Raw genomic sequence first — 19,802 nt, 5'->3', positions numbered from 1 at the left:
CCATTTTTCAATATTTTTTTTTTGCTTTGTAAGATCATGTGATAAAAGATCCTTACAATTAATTCATAGACTGGCATTGGCAATAAATGTTGCAACGATCATTGATCTCGCACCATTTTTTCAATGCTTTTTCTTTTTTGCTTTATGATATCATGCGATATAAAGATTCTTATAATCTTTTCTTAGACTTACATTTAGGGTGGAGCGTCCGTGGCCGAGTGGTTAAGGTCGTTGACTTCAAATCACTTGCCCCTCACCGCATTGGGTTCGAATCCCAACAGGGACTTTGGATTCTTTCATGTGAGGAAGCTATCCAGCTAGCTTACGGAACGTCGGTGGTTCTACTCAGGTGCCTGTTCGTGCCTGAAATAATGCACGGAAGGGCACCTGAGGTCTTCCTCCACCAGTAAAGCTGGAACGTCGACGAATGACCTACACAGTGTTGGTGTGAGGTAAAACCCAAACAAACAAACATTTAGGGTACATTATGCCTGAGAAACAAATAAATTTTTCCTTCTTTGGAAAAGGTACATGTAATCTTAAGTTTAATAACGTTTAAATAAATGACATCGTAATGGATTCAGAGCATGTTTGATGCTTATAACCTGTGTAAAGTAACGTTGAATAGGATATTATAAAAAATTTGTCATAAAAGTAGCAAATTGTAAACAATGTATTTTATCTTTCTATAAACAATACTAAATCACTATAACTAAATTTTTTACAAGAAACATGTACCTAAAAGCAACAGATCAGGTAATTGACCAATTACTTTTTTTGAAAATTACAACAGGTCCCGACACCAAAAATAAAACTAAAAGCAATTCTGAGGCATAATGGGCCTTTAAATTTGTCTATGAAATGTTATAAAGCTATTGCCACACTCTCCGAGACTTGTTCCTATCAGTCTACAGGAAATTACAACTAATGTAAGATACATTTACTATACTATATATCTTAATCGCAAATTTTAAAGAGAACACACTAATTCAGAGGATTGGAATCCTCTAAAGGAAAAATAAAGACGAAAATCAATTGCCTGTTCGGAATATAACTTGCATATGAAATTAGGGTTGACATTTTCATTCATATAAATAAAATGGCTTAAGAACGGCCTTAATTGACGTTATGCAAATAAGAATTACATTTCCAGCCATAAAAAAGAATCAAAAACAAGTGACAGTAAATAAATGGTGAAATTCCAATAACGTGAAAGAGCTACTAGCTAAAATGCTTACATTGCAAATATTGTATTTCTATATCTTTTATACAGAATCTTAGACAAGACAAACAGAAAAGATAGATGGAAAGGAAGTTGGTTTGACAATGATAAAGACAATGTTATAAATGTAATAATTGTCACCTTAGTGTAGTAATGGGCCACCTAGTATGATTTAATAGGTGTTAACAAGATGATAGTATTTAACTATATTATCCCCATTTTCAGCTATGGTTAAAACAAAATTTATGATGTAAGAATATCTAAAAATTAAAAATCAAAGAACAGCCAAGGACAAATTATTTAAGATGTTAACTGCTTAAGATTGTAAATAAAGCCTCTCATAGCCAAGGATTTCATGTCAACTCAGTTTTATTTTAATGATATTTACTGACTTATAGTATATCGTACATTTTTTTTTTAAATTTCGTTAATGATGGCTTCTTACATGTAAATGACACATATACATACACACACAGAGGGAAAGCCACAAATTCCATGAACTTGTTCAATAGTCACTGTAAAATATAATCAATTTAGAAAGATGTATCAGACATGAGGCTGCGATGCTGCAATACATCATCCTTAATAAATCAGTTTTCTTTGTTGTTCAGTGTGCATATTTCCAGATAATACATTTCTCATGGCAATTGCATGGTATTTAAAGAGCATCGCAATCGAGTTAAAAGCAACATATACTGATATACATGTTGAATTTTGCCTGATAATATTTATGACTGCAGCAAATACTTCAACTATTTCTTTACTTCAATCAAAGGAATGAAATACTGAAGTATTACAATTTGCCATATACAAGGACTAGTAATAGTGATATGGCCGTGCAGAAAAAGTTGTTTGCTAATTTTCTCACAGCCATTTTTTCTTGGCTATTCAACCTGATAAAAATCTTAACAAGTAATATCATAACGTTGAGCAAAAACTATTTTTCAAATGTTAAGAACCAGATCTTCGTAGGCAAAGTGTTAATGCAATTAATCAAATGCTTTCGCTACAGGCACTTTAAGGTTAAATCTAAACTGTTGTTCTTGCAGAGCCTGTACATGTAACCAATAGAATATTCTTAACATGTGCTTCGGAATATTTCAATGCATTAAAAATTTTTTTACAGAATGTTTATTTAATCTTTGAAAGCTGAGAATGAAATTAAAATCTTCCCTCATGGCAGAAATTTAAATATCAAGATCGGAAAACAATCGGAAACAAGCTGAATACCAATGGGCTTCACAAGGAAAATCTATGCAAAATACATAAATTGAATATAAATGAATAATTTCTTTAACAAATTTACCTAAATGAAAATTATTAAGAAAGTTTTTCCTTGGATAGCAGGGTTTTCATTTTCGCCTGAGGCAACAGATGTGCCAACGAAAACAATCAATTTTGCCAAGGGTCAAGGGAAATGTTTTAATATACAGGCTGAAAATACAAAGGATTTTCACAGTATTTAAACTTATGATCCGGATCGCCAATCTGTTAATGATGAAAAACCCTCGGATAGACATGGATTTTAAGATAATTCTTACGATTGTTAAGCATAAGAACCTGTTCCAACAGAACCATTCAAATGAATGTCAATTACCTTGTGAGCATACAGTACTATTAAGACATGGTAAATATTGATTTTTATCACTTCTGTGTGGAAAATGTAAGAATAACTGTCCATTTCTCTACATATTTAAGCAAATTATCTGTAGATTTAAGCCACTTATCTCTAGATTGAGCCATTTATCTGCAGATTTTAGCCATTTACCTTCAGATTTAAGCCATTTATCTGTAGATTTTTAACCAGCGCTTAATAGAACACTTACCATCTAAATCAAACAAATCTGACAATTATTGTTTTTTATGCGTGGGTGTTACTTGTTTTTGTTGTTGTTTTCTTCTTCTTTCATTTTCAATCAATAAGGAACAAGTGCAAAGACTACACTTGAACAGAAATATGTACAGCCATTTATTGTTATCCATATTAATATTTGGCATGATTTTATTGCAGAGCATTGGCCTAACCACTCTTAAATAATTCTAGAGGACCCCTAAGCTTGTTCTACATTGAAACCCAATAGTTGCTGAAAATGTTCGCCAATACATGTTCCTTAGTCCTATAATAAAAGGTTGTTTTTTTGTGTAAAAATCATACTGCCCAGACAGAAAGTCAAATCAGTTTGACAGTGAAATTTCGTACTTATGCTGTAAAATAAATTGTAAAGATTCTAACCTGGTGGCAAGTAATCAATATGGCAGCAAACGCAAATGTTCCAGCAATGCCCTGTGCTGCTTTAGTCTGTAGAAAGATCAACGGCTGTATGTCCGTCACATTGTTTACAACCATACCGGTTGTTACTATTGAGGTGTTTGTGCCCGCAGTTGATGAGATTATTCCACTTACATTCTTGGTCGGAGCTAACGTAGATGTGAGATTACCTGTTGTATTGGCCATCTGAAATATTGGTATAATGGAAAAATGTTACAATACTTTCATGAAGAATATAATATACTGTTACAAACACTTTTCATTTACATTGTTCATCTTGTCTACAATTATCATTTAAGGCAATAATTATGCAAATATATATACATACAATGTATGCCAAATTATGTGTTTTTAGAAGGCCTGTTTTTCTACATAGTGATACACTTACAGAACCATCATTCTTCATTATCAAAGTAAATTCAAAGTGTAATTGATCAAAGCAGCATCTGTGCCAGGCTCCTGATTGAGACAATACCTTCTATTATTGCAGGAGTGAATATGCAAAAACAAGAACTTGTCACTTGAAAAAAACAAATGCTCCCCCACCCCCCAAAAAAAGCTGAGCCCAGTGAAGGAACCATAATTTCCCTGATTTTGTCTTTCGATGAAGACATGGTTTCTATAAATACACATGTGATACAAATAGTTAAGAAAATGAACTAAGACTTTCTTATATTCTCAGTATATGGCCTTGACCTGTCAGATGCTGACCTGGTTCCTACACTTGGCAAAACATCTTTATGTTGCAAGTATTTACAGTATTCTTAAAGTGCATTTAAAAGGGTGGTTGACTTGTACTTTTATGGAAAATTTTCTTCTAGATTATAATGACCCTGACTTTTAATCTTGTATGTAAGGTATATTAAGAATCATAGTTGCACAAAATTATTTTAAAATCCATCCATGAATACAATGTTTGAAATTAAAGTGACATTATGCCAATCCAAGGCTACATGTATATAGTTAGTGAACAGGTTACAGATAAAAAAAGTTTACATTTTACTATAATTTCTTTTGATTTTATAATTAATTTCATATAAATGTTGAATAACTCACTTGGCCAATGAAATTTCTGTAAATATCCATTAGAATTAACCTGTAACGTTGAATTTATAAAAAGAGTGGGGCAATCCTTTTATATTTTAGGCAGATTCTTTTGGAATGTATGGCAAATTCAGCTCAATGAAACAATGAAAATAAGAGCATACTGTCACTTTTAATGCACAAAACTAGACAATCACGAGTTTTGGAAAATAAGTAACCTTGACCTTTCAGCTGGAAACCTAATTCTAGTGTGCAACACATTGTCACAATGTACAACTTATTCATACAAAGGTATTTTAAAATCTATCCATGAATGACAGGATTTTGGCATCCATGGGTAAAAAATATAAATGCACTTTAAATAACTAGAAATTTCCTTTACATTCAAATGTGACCTTGACCTTCAATTATGCTACAAAGCTGGGTCTTGTATACAACACATAACCTTATTGTTCTACTAAAAATTAATGCAATCCATCGAAGAATGACAAAATTTACCAAATGGACACTGCTACAGGTACATCATACATGTATCTACATCATACAAGTCACACAAGTTATGACTAAAATTTGTAAAAAAAAAACATGTTTGTCTCTTAATTTCAGGTCTTTTATCCATCTTTTGCATTTTGTATTATTTACTGATGATGCAATTATATCTATTGTTGAAATAATTCGGTAAATCATGTGATAAGACATTTTAGCAAGAGATAACAGCTGAAGTTTTCTACCCGTCGGAAATTACTCAGTTGCTTAATAATTAGACTGATATTCTTAATTAGATTTTTATATGACATTCATGTTCGTGTAGTTCATGTAGTATCCAGGCCAGAACATCATCAAGGATTCTAAGCTGAGCTTCTTAGGCTGATTTAGGAGCGTTTTCCCTTCTTGCTTCTTTGTGAGGGTTCCCACATTATTGTGACTGTAAACTTTATTTGTATATCCTACTACTGTTTTATTATATACACTATATTTGTTTCTTTTATGTCTTATAGATAATATTTACACATAAAATTTTCTTGGTAAACAACTGGAGGCAATGATCTACGCAATGATGAATGATACTTGGCTTAACTCCTTCACTTTTCTCCATGGCATGCTACATTGAGGAATAGTAGCGCATCTTCAGCATAAACCGCTTGTCACAGAACAGTATAAAAATGGGTAGGCTAAAGACCTTAAGCTACAATTCAAGGGGCAGGACGTGAAGTGGTTGCACACTTGGTTCAAGCGAGCGAATTGGTTGCAAACTTGACAAAATGGCAAACACGGCGTCATTTTTTGAAACGGGTGAACGAATTTTTGCCAGGCAAGTAGGTTTCTTTGTTATTTTGAAGTTCATTAGTATGTTTATTCCATAATGCAATACATATGCCACACTCGGTTAAAGGTTTCAGCATCCTAGATTCTGTTTTGACGAAGTTATTGAAGATATAAACTGATCATGTAGATATTTTGAAATTTGACATGTGACTGTTCTAGTCGGTTTTTCTCCTTATTTATTCGAATTTGTAAGTTTAGAACTGCATTTAACAATAACAAAATATGTTTCTGTCAATGCTGTACAAATGGTTTAGTTCGCAAGTCCGAAGATAACGTTCAATACACAAAAATATATTGTTCAAGCACATTTTGGTTGCAGACTTATACTTCAAGCATTTTTGGTTGCAAACTTTTGTGTCAATAATGTGGCATGCATATTTTTAGCGAGAAATAACTTATCTTTTTTTTTTAATAATTAGCAATATTAAGGCAATTATACCCGTTCATCTTATAAGAAATATGTATACAAATTGTGCATGCGTGCAGATATATCCTAACACAGGATCTTTCAAATAGATATAAAACACAATATGCTAAATTGAAGTTCAGTTGTGTTTATCTTCATCATTTTTTCTCCTCGATATACTTCTTTTCTTTTTACATAGTCTTAGGACTTTTTTATCTTGGCATGATTAACAGTAAAGGAAAAGAAGAGAAAAATAGCAACAAACAGCTTTCATTATTGTTCTTTTTTGAGATTTGAAATAAATTTGATTATATAGTAGAAAAACTATATTAACATTGACGCAAGGGCATTATTCACATTGTTCCTTATTATTGACCAATCGAAACATCTTCCAAATTCCCTAACTCGAACAATGATTTTAAGTAGTTTTGTCACATATCAGTCAATGTAAATTACCAATCGTATATCAGTAATATTATGATCTAATAGTCAAAATACATGTAATTTTTAGAATACCAATTGACATATATGATATGTACATCAAATCCGAAATATTGTAAACAAGCATGTCATTTTAACTTTTGGTTTATAAGTACATTTACATACTTTATGTCTAAAGCAACTGCTGATCTTTACATACGAAACAAACAAAATAACATTTATTGTGGTTTTGATAAACTTTGGAAATTTTGCCGAGTAACATCGTATGTGTGCACATGTCCTTATGTTTATGATGAAAATAATTCACTTACATACAGCTGTACTCTCACATACGTTTGTTTTGTATGTAGTTTTCATTTGCATGTTACATATGATGACATATTTTAGAATTGAAGGATCAATAAATATTTTTCTTCTTTGTGCTATTATTTTGTTTGCAGGCTTTTACTGATGATTATAGTATTGAACTGAGAACCATGTAATTTGAAACATAAAGTGCATACTTGTTGTAAAAGAAGAAAGTATAAATAACATTTATAACAAAACAAGTAAAAGAACATAAATGTCAATAATTGCCATTGAAAATAAGTTAATAAATATAAACTACTACAATCCTTTTGCAAAGTTTTACTATGGATTTCAATAGAATAAGAATAAGTTTGCAACCAAAAATGCTTGAAGTATAAGTTTGCAACCAAAATGTGCTTGAACAATATATTTTTGTGTATTGAACGTTATCTTCGGACTTGCGAACTAAACCATTTGTACTGCATTGGCAGAAACATATTTTGTTATTGTTAAATGCAGTTCTAAACTTACAAATTCGAATAAATTAGGAGAAAAACCGACCAGAACAGTCACATGTCAAATTTCAAAATATCTACATGATCAGTTTATATCTTCAATAACTTCGTCAAAACAGAATCTAGGATGCTGAAACCTTAAACCGAGTGTGGTATATATATTGCATTATGGAATAGACATACTAATGAACTTCAAAATAACAAAGAAACCCACTTGCCTGGCAAAAATTCGTTCACCCGTTTCAAAAAATCACGCCGTGTTTGCCATTTTGTCAAGTTTGCAACCAATTCGCTCGCTTGAACCAAGTGTGCAACCACTTCACGTCCTGCCCCTTGACAATTATCCCAGATATTAATTTGTAGTTTTTCTCAGATTTAGAACCTTAGAAGATTTAAGTTCTATCTATATTTTAGTTACTGGAAACCACTCTCTTATTCATTTAATTTGACGGCTTTACACTTACCATGTACATACCAAACATGCCTCATGTATATATATTGGATGTTTTAAAATAAATTCATTTTTAATCTGTCAATTACCGGTCAATTACAGTACTTAATTGGCACTCAGTTTCAACCTACAGAGATCTTTCACATGTAATCTTAAATAGTTTAATAAAACTAAAATGTAATTAAACAATGACCATTCATTAGACTATGACATGTCTAACTCCATGGATTATAGGCCTACATGTACATACTTTAGACATGATCAGTGGATCTACATGATCTGTCAAATTAATTTGGAAAAAACACCTGTTAAGTAAATAAAAATCCTTTATTTCTGTTATGATACCTACTTTATTATGCAACAGTCATATATCCAATATGATTTATTAGATCCGTTCAAACTATCATTCGATTTTGCTCTAAATAATGTAAAATATGCTCTACATCGTTCAGTATTCGGATAATTGACAAATAGATTGTGTTATGGCCACTAACCGGAAGTGACGAATAATCACCTGGATTACGTCATGGATAAATTATTTTGATTTTGTAAATTAGCACGTTACTTTTATGCGGGATGAATATTTCTGATTTCGAAATTACAATGCAACAAAATTCGTTTATTGAATAGCAAAATAAATGGATTAGAGCGATACATATACTTGTAATATTTCCTTTACTTTTGTACCAAAATCAACTCGGCCCATTTGTGGGAATAAGACACTTCAACACCCAGACATTTCATGCCTGATATTGTAAAGACACTATTTAAACCCACAGGTGCATGACGTCTATTATTCCTTTCTTACCTTCTTATATCTATAATAAACATGATTGTAATAGGTATAGGGGTGCTGGCTGTGTGGTAGACGTCAGGTATCTGTGACTGCACCCATTTGTGCCATTGGCTCATTTTTAGTTTTAACAGGAAAATTATCGTAGAAACTTCAAATGACCTGTTAAAGGGTTGGCCCGAAAAAATATTTTTTCTAAACAACCTGCCATGTTCTTAAGTGAAATTATTATAGGGGAACAGGGCACTTTACCGATAGACACTTCAAACTTATTCCAATTAGCATTTTGTTAATTATTTGTTTAATGATTACAGTAGTAAACAATTTATAAAGGAAAAAAAAACAATAAAATATTGTCAACATCACTATATATGCATAGTCAATTTATGCCAATAAATTAAAAGAGCAAAGAAACTGAAAAAGAGATATCTAATATAAATTGGTGATAGGTTCAGACATTATACAAAATAAGTTATTTTGATTCTGTATATATGAGGACATTACTTTTTATGCAGGATGATTGTTTCTGATATGGAAGTTATTTGAGAACAAAATTTATTTTTTGAAAAGTAATAACAGTTGTAAGTCATGTAATAAATAACACAGTCCCTATTCCAGAAACTTTAGTTTCGTACCAAAGTAAATGTATACAATTTAGTCCATATTTGACTCATTTTTGAGCATTCATGAAATAATCGTAGGAATTTCAAAAATGGGCTTGATAAAGTGATTTATTTTTAAAGCAACCTTCCAATGTTTAAAAGTACTATGTATCATAGTATTAATAATAGTTGGGACGAAAAGTTAATAAGCAGTTATCAAATTTTGACATCTCGGCCACGGACAATCGGACAATTTGGCCATATTTGGGATTATTCTGACCATTTTTTATCGGTGTTTGGACTTTACACATCGAACTATATATTTTTATTGATTTATTTTTTATACAACTCGTTCTGGTTTATTATAAACGCTCTTTTAGATTTTAAGAGATACTAACATGGAATATGTTGGTTTTTGCACATTTTATGATATTTTGAGTGCAGACCAGATTTAAGGACATTTTGGATCAGAATTTTAGGAAATCACTCCTTAATCATATATAAGATCGTTTGAGATAATTAACCATAAATGACTTTAATCTTTGTTTTTAGACAAAAAAATAGTAAGTGTAAAAAAATGAGAACAAAGATCAGCAAGGCAAATAAATAAGTTTAACTTTGCTTACGATCGCGCACACACTTGTAATCTGCGTCTTGCTCAGACTGAAAGCATTCTCACGACTTTTAAATTGCCCTAAGCCATTTCTGGTTAAATTCGGGCATTTTGTTCTTTTTAATGGAAATAGCGTGACTTGGGAGTTCAGCTCCCAAGGAACCAATGGCTGTGGAGTGTCCTCTTACCATGTTAATGTTTAACAAAATATTTGTTTCATACCTTATAAGATATAACCAGTGCGCATCCAGCATTTGTACAATGTAATGGTCTAATAGTAATTAAATGTATTATTGGATCAAAATAATGCCCATCAAAACCATATGGTACTCTATCTAGCCCCATTTTCATTTTCCGAGTAAAAAAAATTGATATTAAAACCATATTGTACTATATAGAACTAAATTTTTTATATTATACAAAAAACACTATTGGTTTAGGGTGTTTTTATGATTTAATGTGTTTTCTTCTCCTCAATTGGTGTGTGGAATAAACACACTTCAAAATTAGCTTTGATTCTATCGGGCTCGTAAAATATACATTAAGAATTTTTTCTCATTTTGTTACAAAGTGTCTTTTTACAGCTACCGAATACTGTACATACCCCTCAACGTTTGAGTCAATAAAGATCCATCCATGTTAAATCTTAACACTTACACCAGGTTAAAATAAACTTTTATATTTGATAAAATTCAATTCATTAACATATTCGTTGACTTATAAATGAAAATAGAATGGGAACTTTTTAGATAAATTATCAAAAGGCCAACTTATGTAAGTAGCCAAACTTAATTTCATTCATAATTTTTTAGGCAACTAGTGATGATATATTTGAACACGTACAGACTATGAATAAAAAACTGCTTGAATAGCTGTTTTTGTTAGAATAAAGAAAAAATGTACACATACTTAAAAGTTAAACTCCCTATTTTTTACATTTTTTTTCACCAGATCATCAGCGTGTACACATATTCGTGAAACAATTTTCGTGAAGAAGAAGGTGTAGCAAACCTGTAGTTGCATACATGTACCGTGTTTTTTATTGCACGTAATAGCGTACAGTGACCGTTGTGATAGCTAGCTAGATAGATCTTCATTTTGGAAACCTAAATAAATGATAAACTTCCGCTTATTTTGTAGCGGGAAATTTATTTACACTAAACATTGTTACCTTTTAAAACCAAACACAGTCATGCAGCGGTCTATAGCGTAAACTTTTAATTATTTGTATCTATGTATTTTTCAATTATATCAAATTTTATCTATGATGGTTACGTTATAATTGTAATCACTGGCCCTGGTGTCATGAATTCCCATTGGCAGGGCAGGCTGGTTAAAATGCTCAATTGGGCTTTAAATGACATAAATAAATCATATTTTAAGAAAAATAATAAAGATGTTTCTTTTAAACTTTGTTTGTTCATTGAACATAAGATATGACTTATTCAGAAAAAAAATTGGTCACTTGAACTGCCCATTTTGTGAGATGGCTTTCCCCTTTTCCATGTTTTTATAACAAAATTTTTGAATTCCTAAAAATATGTTGCATATGCTACGTAATATGAAATTATGGAAAGCCTATGCACAGAGGAAGTGGGTTAAAATAATTGTTTATTTTTTAAATAACATATTCCGTTATAAAAGTGTTACTTGGTATTTCATGCACTGCTTCATTTATTACGCAGAGCACCTCGACGATAATTATTTAGCGGAAAAGTTGCAATTGTTTCGATATCCGAATACCCCCCCTTATATGAAAGTAGGCAAAGCTTTATAGACGGGGAAGTGTAATAAAAAAATTGTTCATTTTTTTTATATACAGTACTGGACACGCGAAACCCGCACAATTTGCGTATTCGCGGCGAACTCTCATGCTTTATAACGCGAGCGAATTCGCGGCAACTTGAGACAATTGCCGCGAATTCAACTCGCGGCGATTTTGCCGTGAACATTTGCCGTGATTCGCGGGGAATAATACATGTTCATTTGTATAATAAATGTAGATCTATTTATAATTGTACTCTGTGAACTTGAAACCAGATATACATGTACAAGTACGAAAATTAATTAGTAGATCTACATGAAGTTGTATCAAGAAAACATAAGACATAAATTCAAGCATGGTCAAATTACCGATGTGATAAACTAATCCTGCGTAAATATTCCCGTACGACCTGGAAGAGTTATAGTGGATCACCGGGACATTTCGTTCTCTCGGGTGATCATTACTCAATTTATTACACGTCTGTAAAAAATAACACACGCAAGATTTGTCTCCTATAATTTCTGAATGGCGGATATTTGCACCCCTGTTTTAAAAATGTTAAAATATTTAATTGTTAGTTACCGAAAATTATCGCCGATTGTTGAAATTCCATAGCGCTAAAAGACACAAAAACACTCGCGCAAAAAGAAGCATCCATAAATAAAAGGAATATAATGTTTCCATTGTTAAATAATAAATACAAAATTTACACACGAAATGACCTCTGACAAATGACTGGTCGGCTCTTCTAAAGAATCTGTGAATCTTTGATGTTTACACACCTGTAGTTGTTGCCGAATCATCAAAGAAATGCCGACACTCGATTGACTTCCACCTCTTTTTTATATATCAGAAAAAAACTGTCATTTCTTTTTGTCAAGGAATGATTACACATGTTTAATTATTGCTCAAGTAAAAAAAAATGTTTGATATTGATTGTGTCAATTATTGACATATTATTAATCGTAAGTGCATTTTGATTGTGATATTTTATTTACATTTTTATGATCTTGAAGATATTGTGCAATACTTGTGTCGATTTATAGTAATATAAATCCGTGCATGGGCTTAGTATTTAATCTGTGTCGTCAGTCATAAACAAACGAACATGTATCCCAAAGCACATTAAAATTACCACATGGTAAACTTGTGACCATGCAGTACTGTGTGACGTAAGGAAAATATCCTTCCCTGGTTGGTCGCTAATTTATGTAAATACTTTAAATAGTAACACCCTAATTTTATGCACAGAATGCCCTCGTTACTTTACATATTAAATGTGTGATTTAACTCCGATTTTATTTTTGTTTTCGAGGGAATTTTTTGGGTCGAATGCCCTGGCTGATTTGGCGGAAATAAAAAAATCTGATTTGCATCTTGCTTCTCATCACCTACTCATGCACCTGGCATTTTTTACTCGTGAAATTGAAGGTAAAGAATGTCTCAGCTCAATTTAAGTGATAAAACTTTTACAATTAGCGTATTAGACGTTAATAATTAGTTACACCTGTGAATCGGTGCTAAATGTCGCTTTGCATTGTTCTAAAAATAGAATATGTGCGAAAGTAAACAATGGATTTTAATTACATTTGTATTATTATCAAAATAACAATTGGACAATTTGTTATCGTGCGTTCTTTGATGTAGTACCAATTACCTTTTGTAATTTCAATCTCGTTTTATTGTTAACTAATTTTCACTAGCACCTGATTGCTTTGTTTTAGTATACAAAATGTATACGCTGTACATGTTCAAATGCTAAATATTTATAGATATACATGACATTTACAAGATTTTTTTTTAAGTTTTCAAAATTAAAGACCACGGGAATGACCAAGTAGTACTTTCTAATACAATTATTGCTGAAGATTCGCCGTAAATTACGGCGATACATCGCGGCGATTTTTCGTGAACCGCCATGAAATTCGGCGAACTTGCACGCGGCGATGTTTTACCGCGTAGTGTCCCGTCGCGACATAGACTACACCCGCGGCATAACGCGACTTTTGCGGGTTTCGCATGTCCAGTACTGTATATTTTCTGTTTTAAAAGTGTCGTACCATATTTTAGAACAGGGAACTAGACTGTAAAACTTCCTTTTCATTTAGAACATCTCGGCTATTTTGTAAACTTCTAAATCAAAAAGTTGCGATTTGTACATTATTGGAATACTCACTGTTTATTATTGCGTTATGGTGCCCAACATGAAATGACACTGAAAATTTTACTGATAGGTAGGCATACTGATAGGTATATGCAGTGTTGCATCTAGAATTTTAAAATTATGGGGGATTGTCACCCACTCAACTGAAAAATGTGGGGGGCATAATTCTACCTTACAATATGACGTACCGAAAAGAATTCATTTATTTTACGTTCAGGCATTTTTGACAGCTATCGTCCACTCAAAAACAGAAGTAGAAAAAATAAAATATTGACGAATACTACAAAACAAACACGAGATGACCCAGTCGACTGCTACACGCGATTTAGTACATATTTTAGTCATAACCACAAGTGAAAACCGTCATGGCTGAAGCGTTCAAGATACGATGAAGATAAACTGAATTAAGTTGAAAAGATCGTCAGATGCGCGACTTGGCGCGCATCAACTTCATTAAAATGCGCGATCTGCATAAAAAATGCGCAAATCGCGCAATCGCGCGACCTAGATGCAACACTGTATATGTATAGCATTCTGTGCCCCCCCGCCATGAAATGGCTGGGGCATATAGTGTTACCCTGTTCCGTCATCATCAGTTTCCGTTCATTATCTTGTAGTTTCACAGAGATGAGAAAATACAGGTCAAGTTCGAATTTGGTCATGGTCTGATAATTTTTTACAGAGTTATGCCCCTTGATTAAATTTTCAGTTTCCGTTCATTATCTCCCCAACGGTATTACACATTCCACTCAAATTTGACATATGAATACGGCAAAGGAATGCGCAGGTCAAGTTTGAATTTGGTCATGTTTTGATGATTTTTGGCAGAGTTGTGCCCCTTACACATTGAAAATAATTTGAACTTTTCAGTTTCCGTTCATTATCTCCCGAACGGTATTACACATTCAACTCAAATTTGACATATGGATACGTCAAAGGAATTCCCAGGTCAAGTTCGAATTTGGTCATGGTTTGATGATTTTTTGGCAGAGCAGGGCTCGACATTAACGGTTGTCCGACTGCCCGGGACAACTAAAAGTTTGGTCCGGGCAAGTTATTTTGAAAAGCACTTGTCCGACAGGGCAAGTGAAAATAAAAAGCATCATTGACAAAATGCATGTACAAAATGAATAGAAATAACATCTTTTCATTTATAAACATCTTTAAAACAAAATACACCATGAATCATTATCAATAATGTGAATATACTACGGTCATGTACATTTGTTGATGTAGGAAACGGAAGGAAAAATATGAGCATGCGCCGCGGTAAGGTAATTCCCCGTTCTAATAATAGACTATATCTAATTTTGTACAAGGTAATTCCCGGGTTAGCTGTTGTTTAAATTTTGATGTTTGCATGTAAAGATATCATTAAAAATATGTAAATAATCATATTGATCTTTAAATATAATTGTTAAATAAAGTTTTTGCATTTAAAATGATTTATTGTTTAATCTAATATAACAACATTATGAACACAACGAAGACTCGTTTACGGCTGTTGACTTGATGATTGAACGGGGAATTACCTTACCGCGGCGCATGCTCATATTTTTCCTTCCGTTTCCTACATCAACAAATGTACATGACCGAAGTATATTCACATTGAATAAACAGATGAACCGATGTTTTAGAAAAACTACTAAATACAAAAAATATTTGTGTCTAACTAACAATCAATTTCATAAACAAAATGTCCAGTTTATTACCTAAAACAAGAAGTATTTAATAATGTATGAGCTTGTTTGTTTTTCTGATTTATACATTTTTACCATTTTTAGGTCAGGACAAGTAAGTCTTAGGTCAGGGCAAGTAGTTTTAAAAACTACTTGCCCGACAGGACAACCTGATTCAAAAGTTAATGTCTAGGCCTGCAGAGTTAAGCCTCTTTCACTTTGAATATTAATATGAACTTTTCAGTTTCCGTTCATTATAAATCTCCCCAACGGTATAACACATTCAACTCAAATTTGACTTATAGATACATCTTAGGAATAAGCAGTTCAAGTTCGAATTTGGTCATGGTTAGATGATTTTTGACAGAGTTATGCCCTGTTCACTTTGAAAAAAAAGGAAATTTTCTGTTTCTGTTCATTATCTCCGGAACAGTTAAACATATTCAACTCAAATTTAACATATGGATATGTCATAAGAATACACTGGTCAAGATCAAATTTGGTCATTGTTTGATGATAACTGACAGAGTTATTTCTCTAGAACTTTGAAAAAAATCAGAAATTTTTAGTTTCCGTTCATTATCTCCCCAATGGTTGTACACTATCAACTCAAATTTGACATATAGATACATCTTAGGAATAAGCAGTTCATGTTTGAATTTTGTCGGGGTTCAATTATTTTGGACAAAGTTATCTCTTGAATGTTGGAAAAATTTTGAATTTTCAGTTTCAGCACTCACTTTTGTGGAAATGTATGTAGTAATTATCTTACAATTTACAAAAGGTTAACACTGAATTGTTTCTGTGCCTTGAACTTTGTATAAAAATGGTTTGTGTTTACATTGAATAGTTTTAAGGACTTTGAACTTAAAATGAAAAAAATAGTTTGTGCAAAAAATTTGGAACTAAATATTACAACATTTGAAATTTTGGCTGCATGCCGGGGCATCCGTGGCATGACAACACATTTCTAGTTTTTTTAATATTTTAAAATTTCCTTTTAAAAATACACATGTAGTCTATAGCCGGGCAAGCCAAAGCCTGGAACTGCTTTGCGCCCCTGGTCTTTGACTTGCCTGTTTTATCATTTACATTCATTTAAAATGGCAGCACACAAATAGACATGACACTGAAAATTTCACTGAAAGGTATAGATATCTATGTATTTTTTTTATTTGATTTTTGTGTAGTCTATAGTAGGTTTGCAAACCAAGCCTTTGAGTTTGACTTCTCCGTATAAATAAAATAGGTTAAATAACTTCTTTATGCTCTAATTTATTACGCCAACACCTGCCAGCATACATTTCATTCAGTTTTCAGAGAAAACTTCAAAGTATAATATTCAGTGTCAAAGAATTGTCAAAATATGTATGCCAGAAATAGAATATTAAATCCAAATATATAGAATGAATGTTCAATGTACTGGCGCAACAGTGTTAAGCAAAATGAAGTTGTTGGACATATTTCTGTTAAGAATCTTACATTGCAACATAATTTTTATGAACTTCAAATATTTTGTTTTCTAAAAATGGGAAAAAGAAAAATAATTCTGTTTCTGAATTTTCCCCATTTCCCTAGTCCTATACATTAGAGGTTTGAGGCTTGTTATAGTTTATGATGGTCAAGCCTGACATGTAATAGGTATTGTTCATAATCGCATAGCAACATAAAAAATTAAAAAAAGTAAAAAAAAAACTCAAAGCAACGTCATATTTATAGGACTACCCTTTCACCCCTGTGACACAATTTTCCCTTTTCCACCATTCCCCTATACTTGAAAAAAGTATTGGTCTTCAATGATGACCCAATCTTGGATCTAATCCTCATTCTGCAGTAGACCAGACATATAACAGTGACAGAAAATAGAGTACATTATGTTGCTCAATGCTGATATTATAACTCGAACATTTATAAATCTTTACACAATATTGTGTCAAGGATAAAATTGCTTGCACTAGTACAAAAGTTACTTTGTAATTTCAGGTCTTTTTTCTCATCAGCTCCAAAGAAAGATGACTCAAAATCAAAAAGCAGGTATGTTAACATTTTACTCACCGGATAAAAGTTAAATAGTTAGGATAGTTTGATAATCTGTTATTCAGCATCATTTAAACTTATCCTCTGAAATTAATTAGAAGAAAAAAAAAAGTGAAAAATGCTTGCCTTTAAATGTTTCTGTTTGTATTTTGTCAGTCTTTATGTTTTGTGTACTCTCTCGTTATATTTGCACTTGAAATGCATTTGTTGAACTTGTTCAATATATTTTACTCATTGCAGCAAAGATACTGAGAAATCTCCTGTAAAGAAGGTTGAAAAATCTCCGCTGAAACAGAAAAATGTATCGCCATCTAAGCTGCTAGATGACTCTCCGATAAAAGCTCCGGCGAGAAAGCGAGCTCGTATCTTAGAAAGTGATGATGAGGAGGAGAATGTACAAGTGTCCGACAAGGAGAAATCTAGCGAGAAGACAGTTGAACAGAGACTAGAAAAAATTGTCGAAGAAAAGCAAAAAACAAAGGTATTTAATATGAAAATAGGCAAAGCCCATGAATGGGGAAGTCTGATTAAAAAAAAAATGTTCATTTTTAACTTCACATTTTTCGTTGTAAATGTGTCATTCGGTATTTCATGCACCGCTTCCGTTTTCAATCGGAGCACCTCGACCATTATTCTGAAGCAGAAAAGTTGTGATTATTCTGTTTTTGGAATACCCCCCAATTATCATTGAGTTACATTAAAAATGGCGGCGCTCAACTATTAATGACACTGAAAATTTTACTGATAGGTAAAGAAATTTATTAATTTTTATGCTCCCAGTCCCAGGAAAATTTCGGGGGAGCATGTAGTCGTCTGGTTGTCCATCCGTACACCCTGAATTCGTGTCCGGCCCATTACTTCTTAATTTAAAGTTGGATTTTACAACTATTTCACAGAAATGATCACCAAATTGAGATGATGTGTCGCGAGCAACATTTGGGTCGCTACCTTGAAGGTCAAGGTCACAGCATGACATTGCAGCAAAATCGTGTCTGGCCCATTAATTATGTCTCCCCCACCTCGGGGGGAGACATATTGTTTTTGCCCTGTCCGTCCGTCAGTCCGTCCGTCCGTCAGTCCGTCAGTCCGTCCGTCCGTCCATTCTTCGTTTCCGGACGATAACTAGAGTTCCTTTTGACCTACAGCTCTCAAACTTCATAGGATGAATGGTCTTATTGAGCAGATGATCCCTATTGTTTTTGGGGTCAGTAGTTCAAAGGTCAAGGTCACAGTGACCGTTGGTCAATTTCTCGTTTCCGGATGATAACTAGAGTTCCTTTTGACCTACAGCCCTCAAACTTCATAGGATGATTGGTCTTATAGAGCTGATGATCCCTATTGTTTTTGGGGTCAGTAGGTCAAAGGTCAAGGTCACACTGACCGTTGGTCAATTTCTCGTTTCCGGATGATAACTAGAGTTCCTTTAGACCTACAGACCTCAAACTTCATAGGATGATTGGTCTTATTGAGCAGATGATCCCTATTGTTTTTGGGGTCAGTAGTTCAAAGGTCAAGGTCACAGTGACCGTTGGTCAATTTCTCGTTTCCGGATGATAACTAGAGTTCCTTTTGACCTACAGCCCTCAAACTTCATAGGATGATTGGTCTTATAGAGCAGATGATCCCTATTGTTTTTGGGGTCAGTAGGTCAAAGGTCAAGGTCACAGTGACCGTTGGTCAATTTCTCATTTCCGGATGATAACTAGAGTTCCTTTTGACCTACAACCCTCAAACTTCATAGGATGATTGGTCTTATTAATCAAATGATCCCTATTGTTTTAATGGTCAGTAGGTCAAAGGTCGAGGTCACAGCGACCGTTGGTTAATTTCTCCTTTCCGGATGATAACTAGAGTTCCTTTAGACCTACAACCCTCAAACTTCATAGGATGATTGGTCTTATTGAGCAGATGATCCCTCTTGTTTATGGGGTCAGTAGGTCAAAGGTTAAGGTCACAGTGACCATTGGTCATTTTCTCATTTCCGGATGATAACTAGAGTTATTTAATTTCATTTGTGAAACTATATATGATATGACCATCAAGTGCAATTTCGTTTGACGCCCGCCTGCCATACGCTGATTAAATAACCAGGATTTTCAAAATTGAATACCTGGTTAAAAACAAACAGTTTAGGAAGCATCTTCTCATACAACCTTAACAATAGAAACCATCCATAGACAGCCTTCA

At 33.0% G+C, this 19,802-nt stretch overlaps 2 protein-coding genes across 2 annotated transcripts in view; one reads left to right on the top strand and one right to left on the bottom strand.

Annotated features, from left to right (window-relative positions):
* LOC132753249 (transmembrane protein 184B-like) overlaps positions 1–8,717 on the bottom strand; it is a 44,215-nt gene extending 35,498 nt beyond the window's left edge. Inside the window, 2 exon segments of the mRNA XM_060743688.1 lie at positions 3,456–3,677; positions 8,624–8,717. Of these exon segments, the coding sequence (XP_060599671.1) occupies positions 3,456–3,677; positions 8,624–8,668 (267 nt within the window). The 5' untranslated portion in view covers positions 8,669–8,717.
* A 2,329-nt stretch (positions 8,718–11,046) lies between these two features.
* The window catches only part of LOC132753247 (DNA ligase 1-like), a 73,183-nt gene continuing 64,427 nt past the window's right edge, over positions 11,047–19,802 (top strand). Inside the window, exons 1-3 of the mRNA XM_060743686.1 lie at positions 11,047–11,179; positions 17,562–17,612; positions 17,856–18,096. Of these exons, the coding sequence (XP_060599669.1) occupies positions 11,085–11,179; positions 17,562–17,612; positions 17,856–18,096 (387 nt within the window). The 5' untranslated portion in view covers positions 11,047–11,084. The remainder of the gene's footprint in view (positions 11,180–17,561; positions 17,613–17,855; positions 18,097–19,802) is intronic.

Source organism: Ruditapes philippinarum, unplaced genomic scaffold (assembly GCF_026571515.1).
Source record: "Ruditapes philippinarum isolate M1 unplaced genomic scaffold, ASM2657151v2 ctg1512_1_1_1_1, whole genome shotgun sequence".
NCBI lineage: Eukaryota > Metazoa > Mollusca > Bivalvia > Venerida > Veneridae > Ruditapes > Ruditapes philippinarum.
Note: the sequence above shows the minus strand (reverse complement) of the source record. Positions and strands in the feature narration are given on the sequence as shown.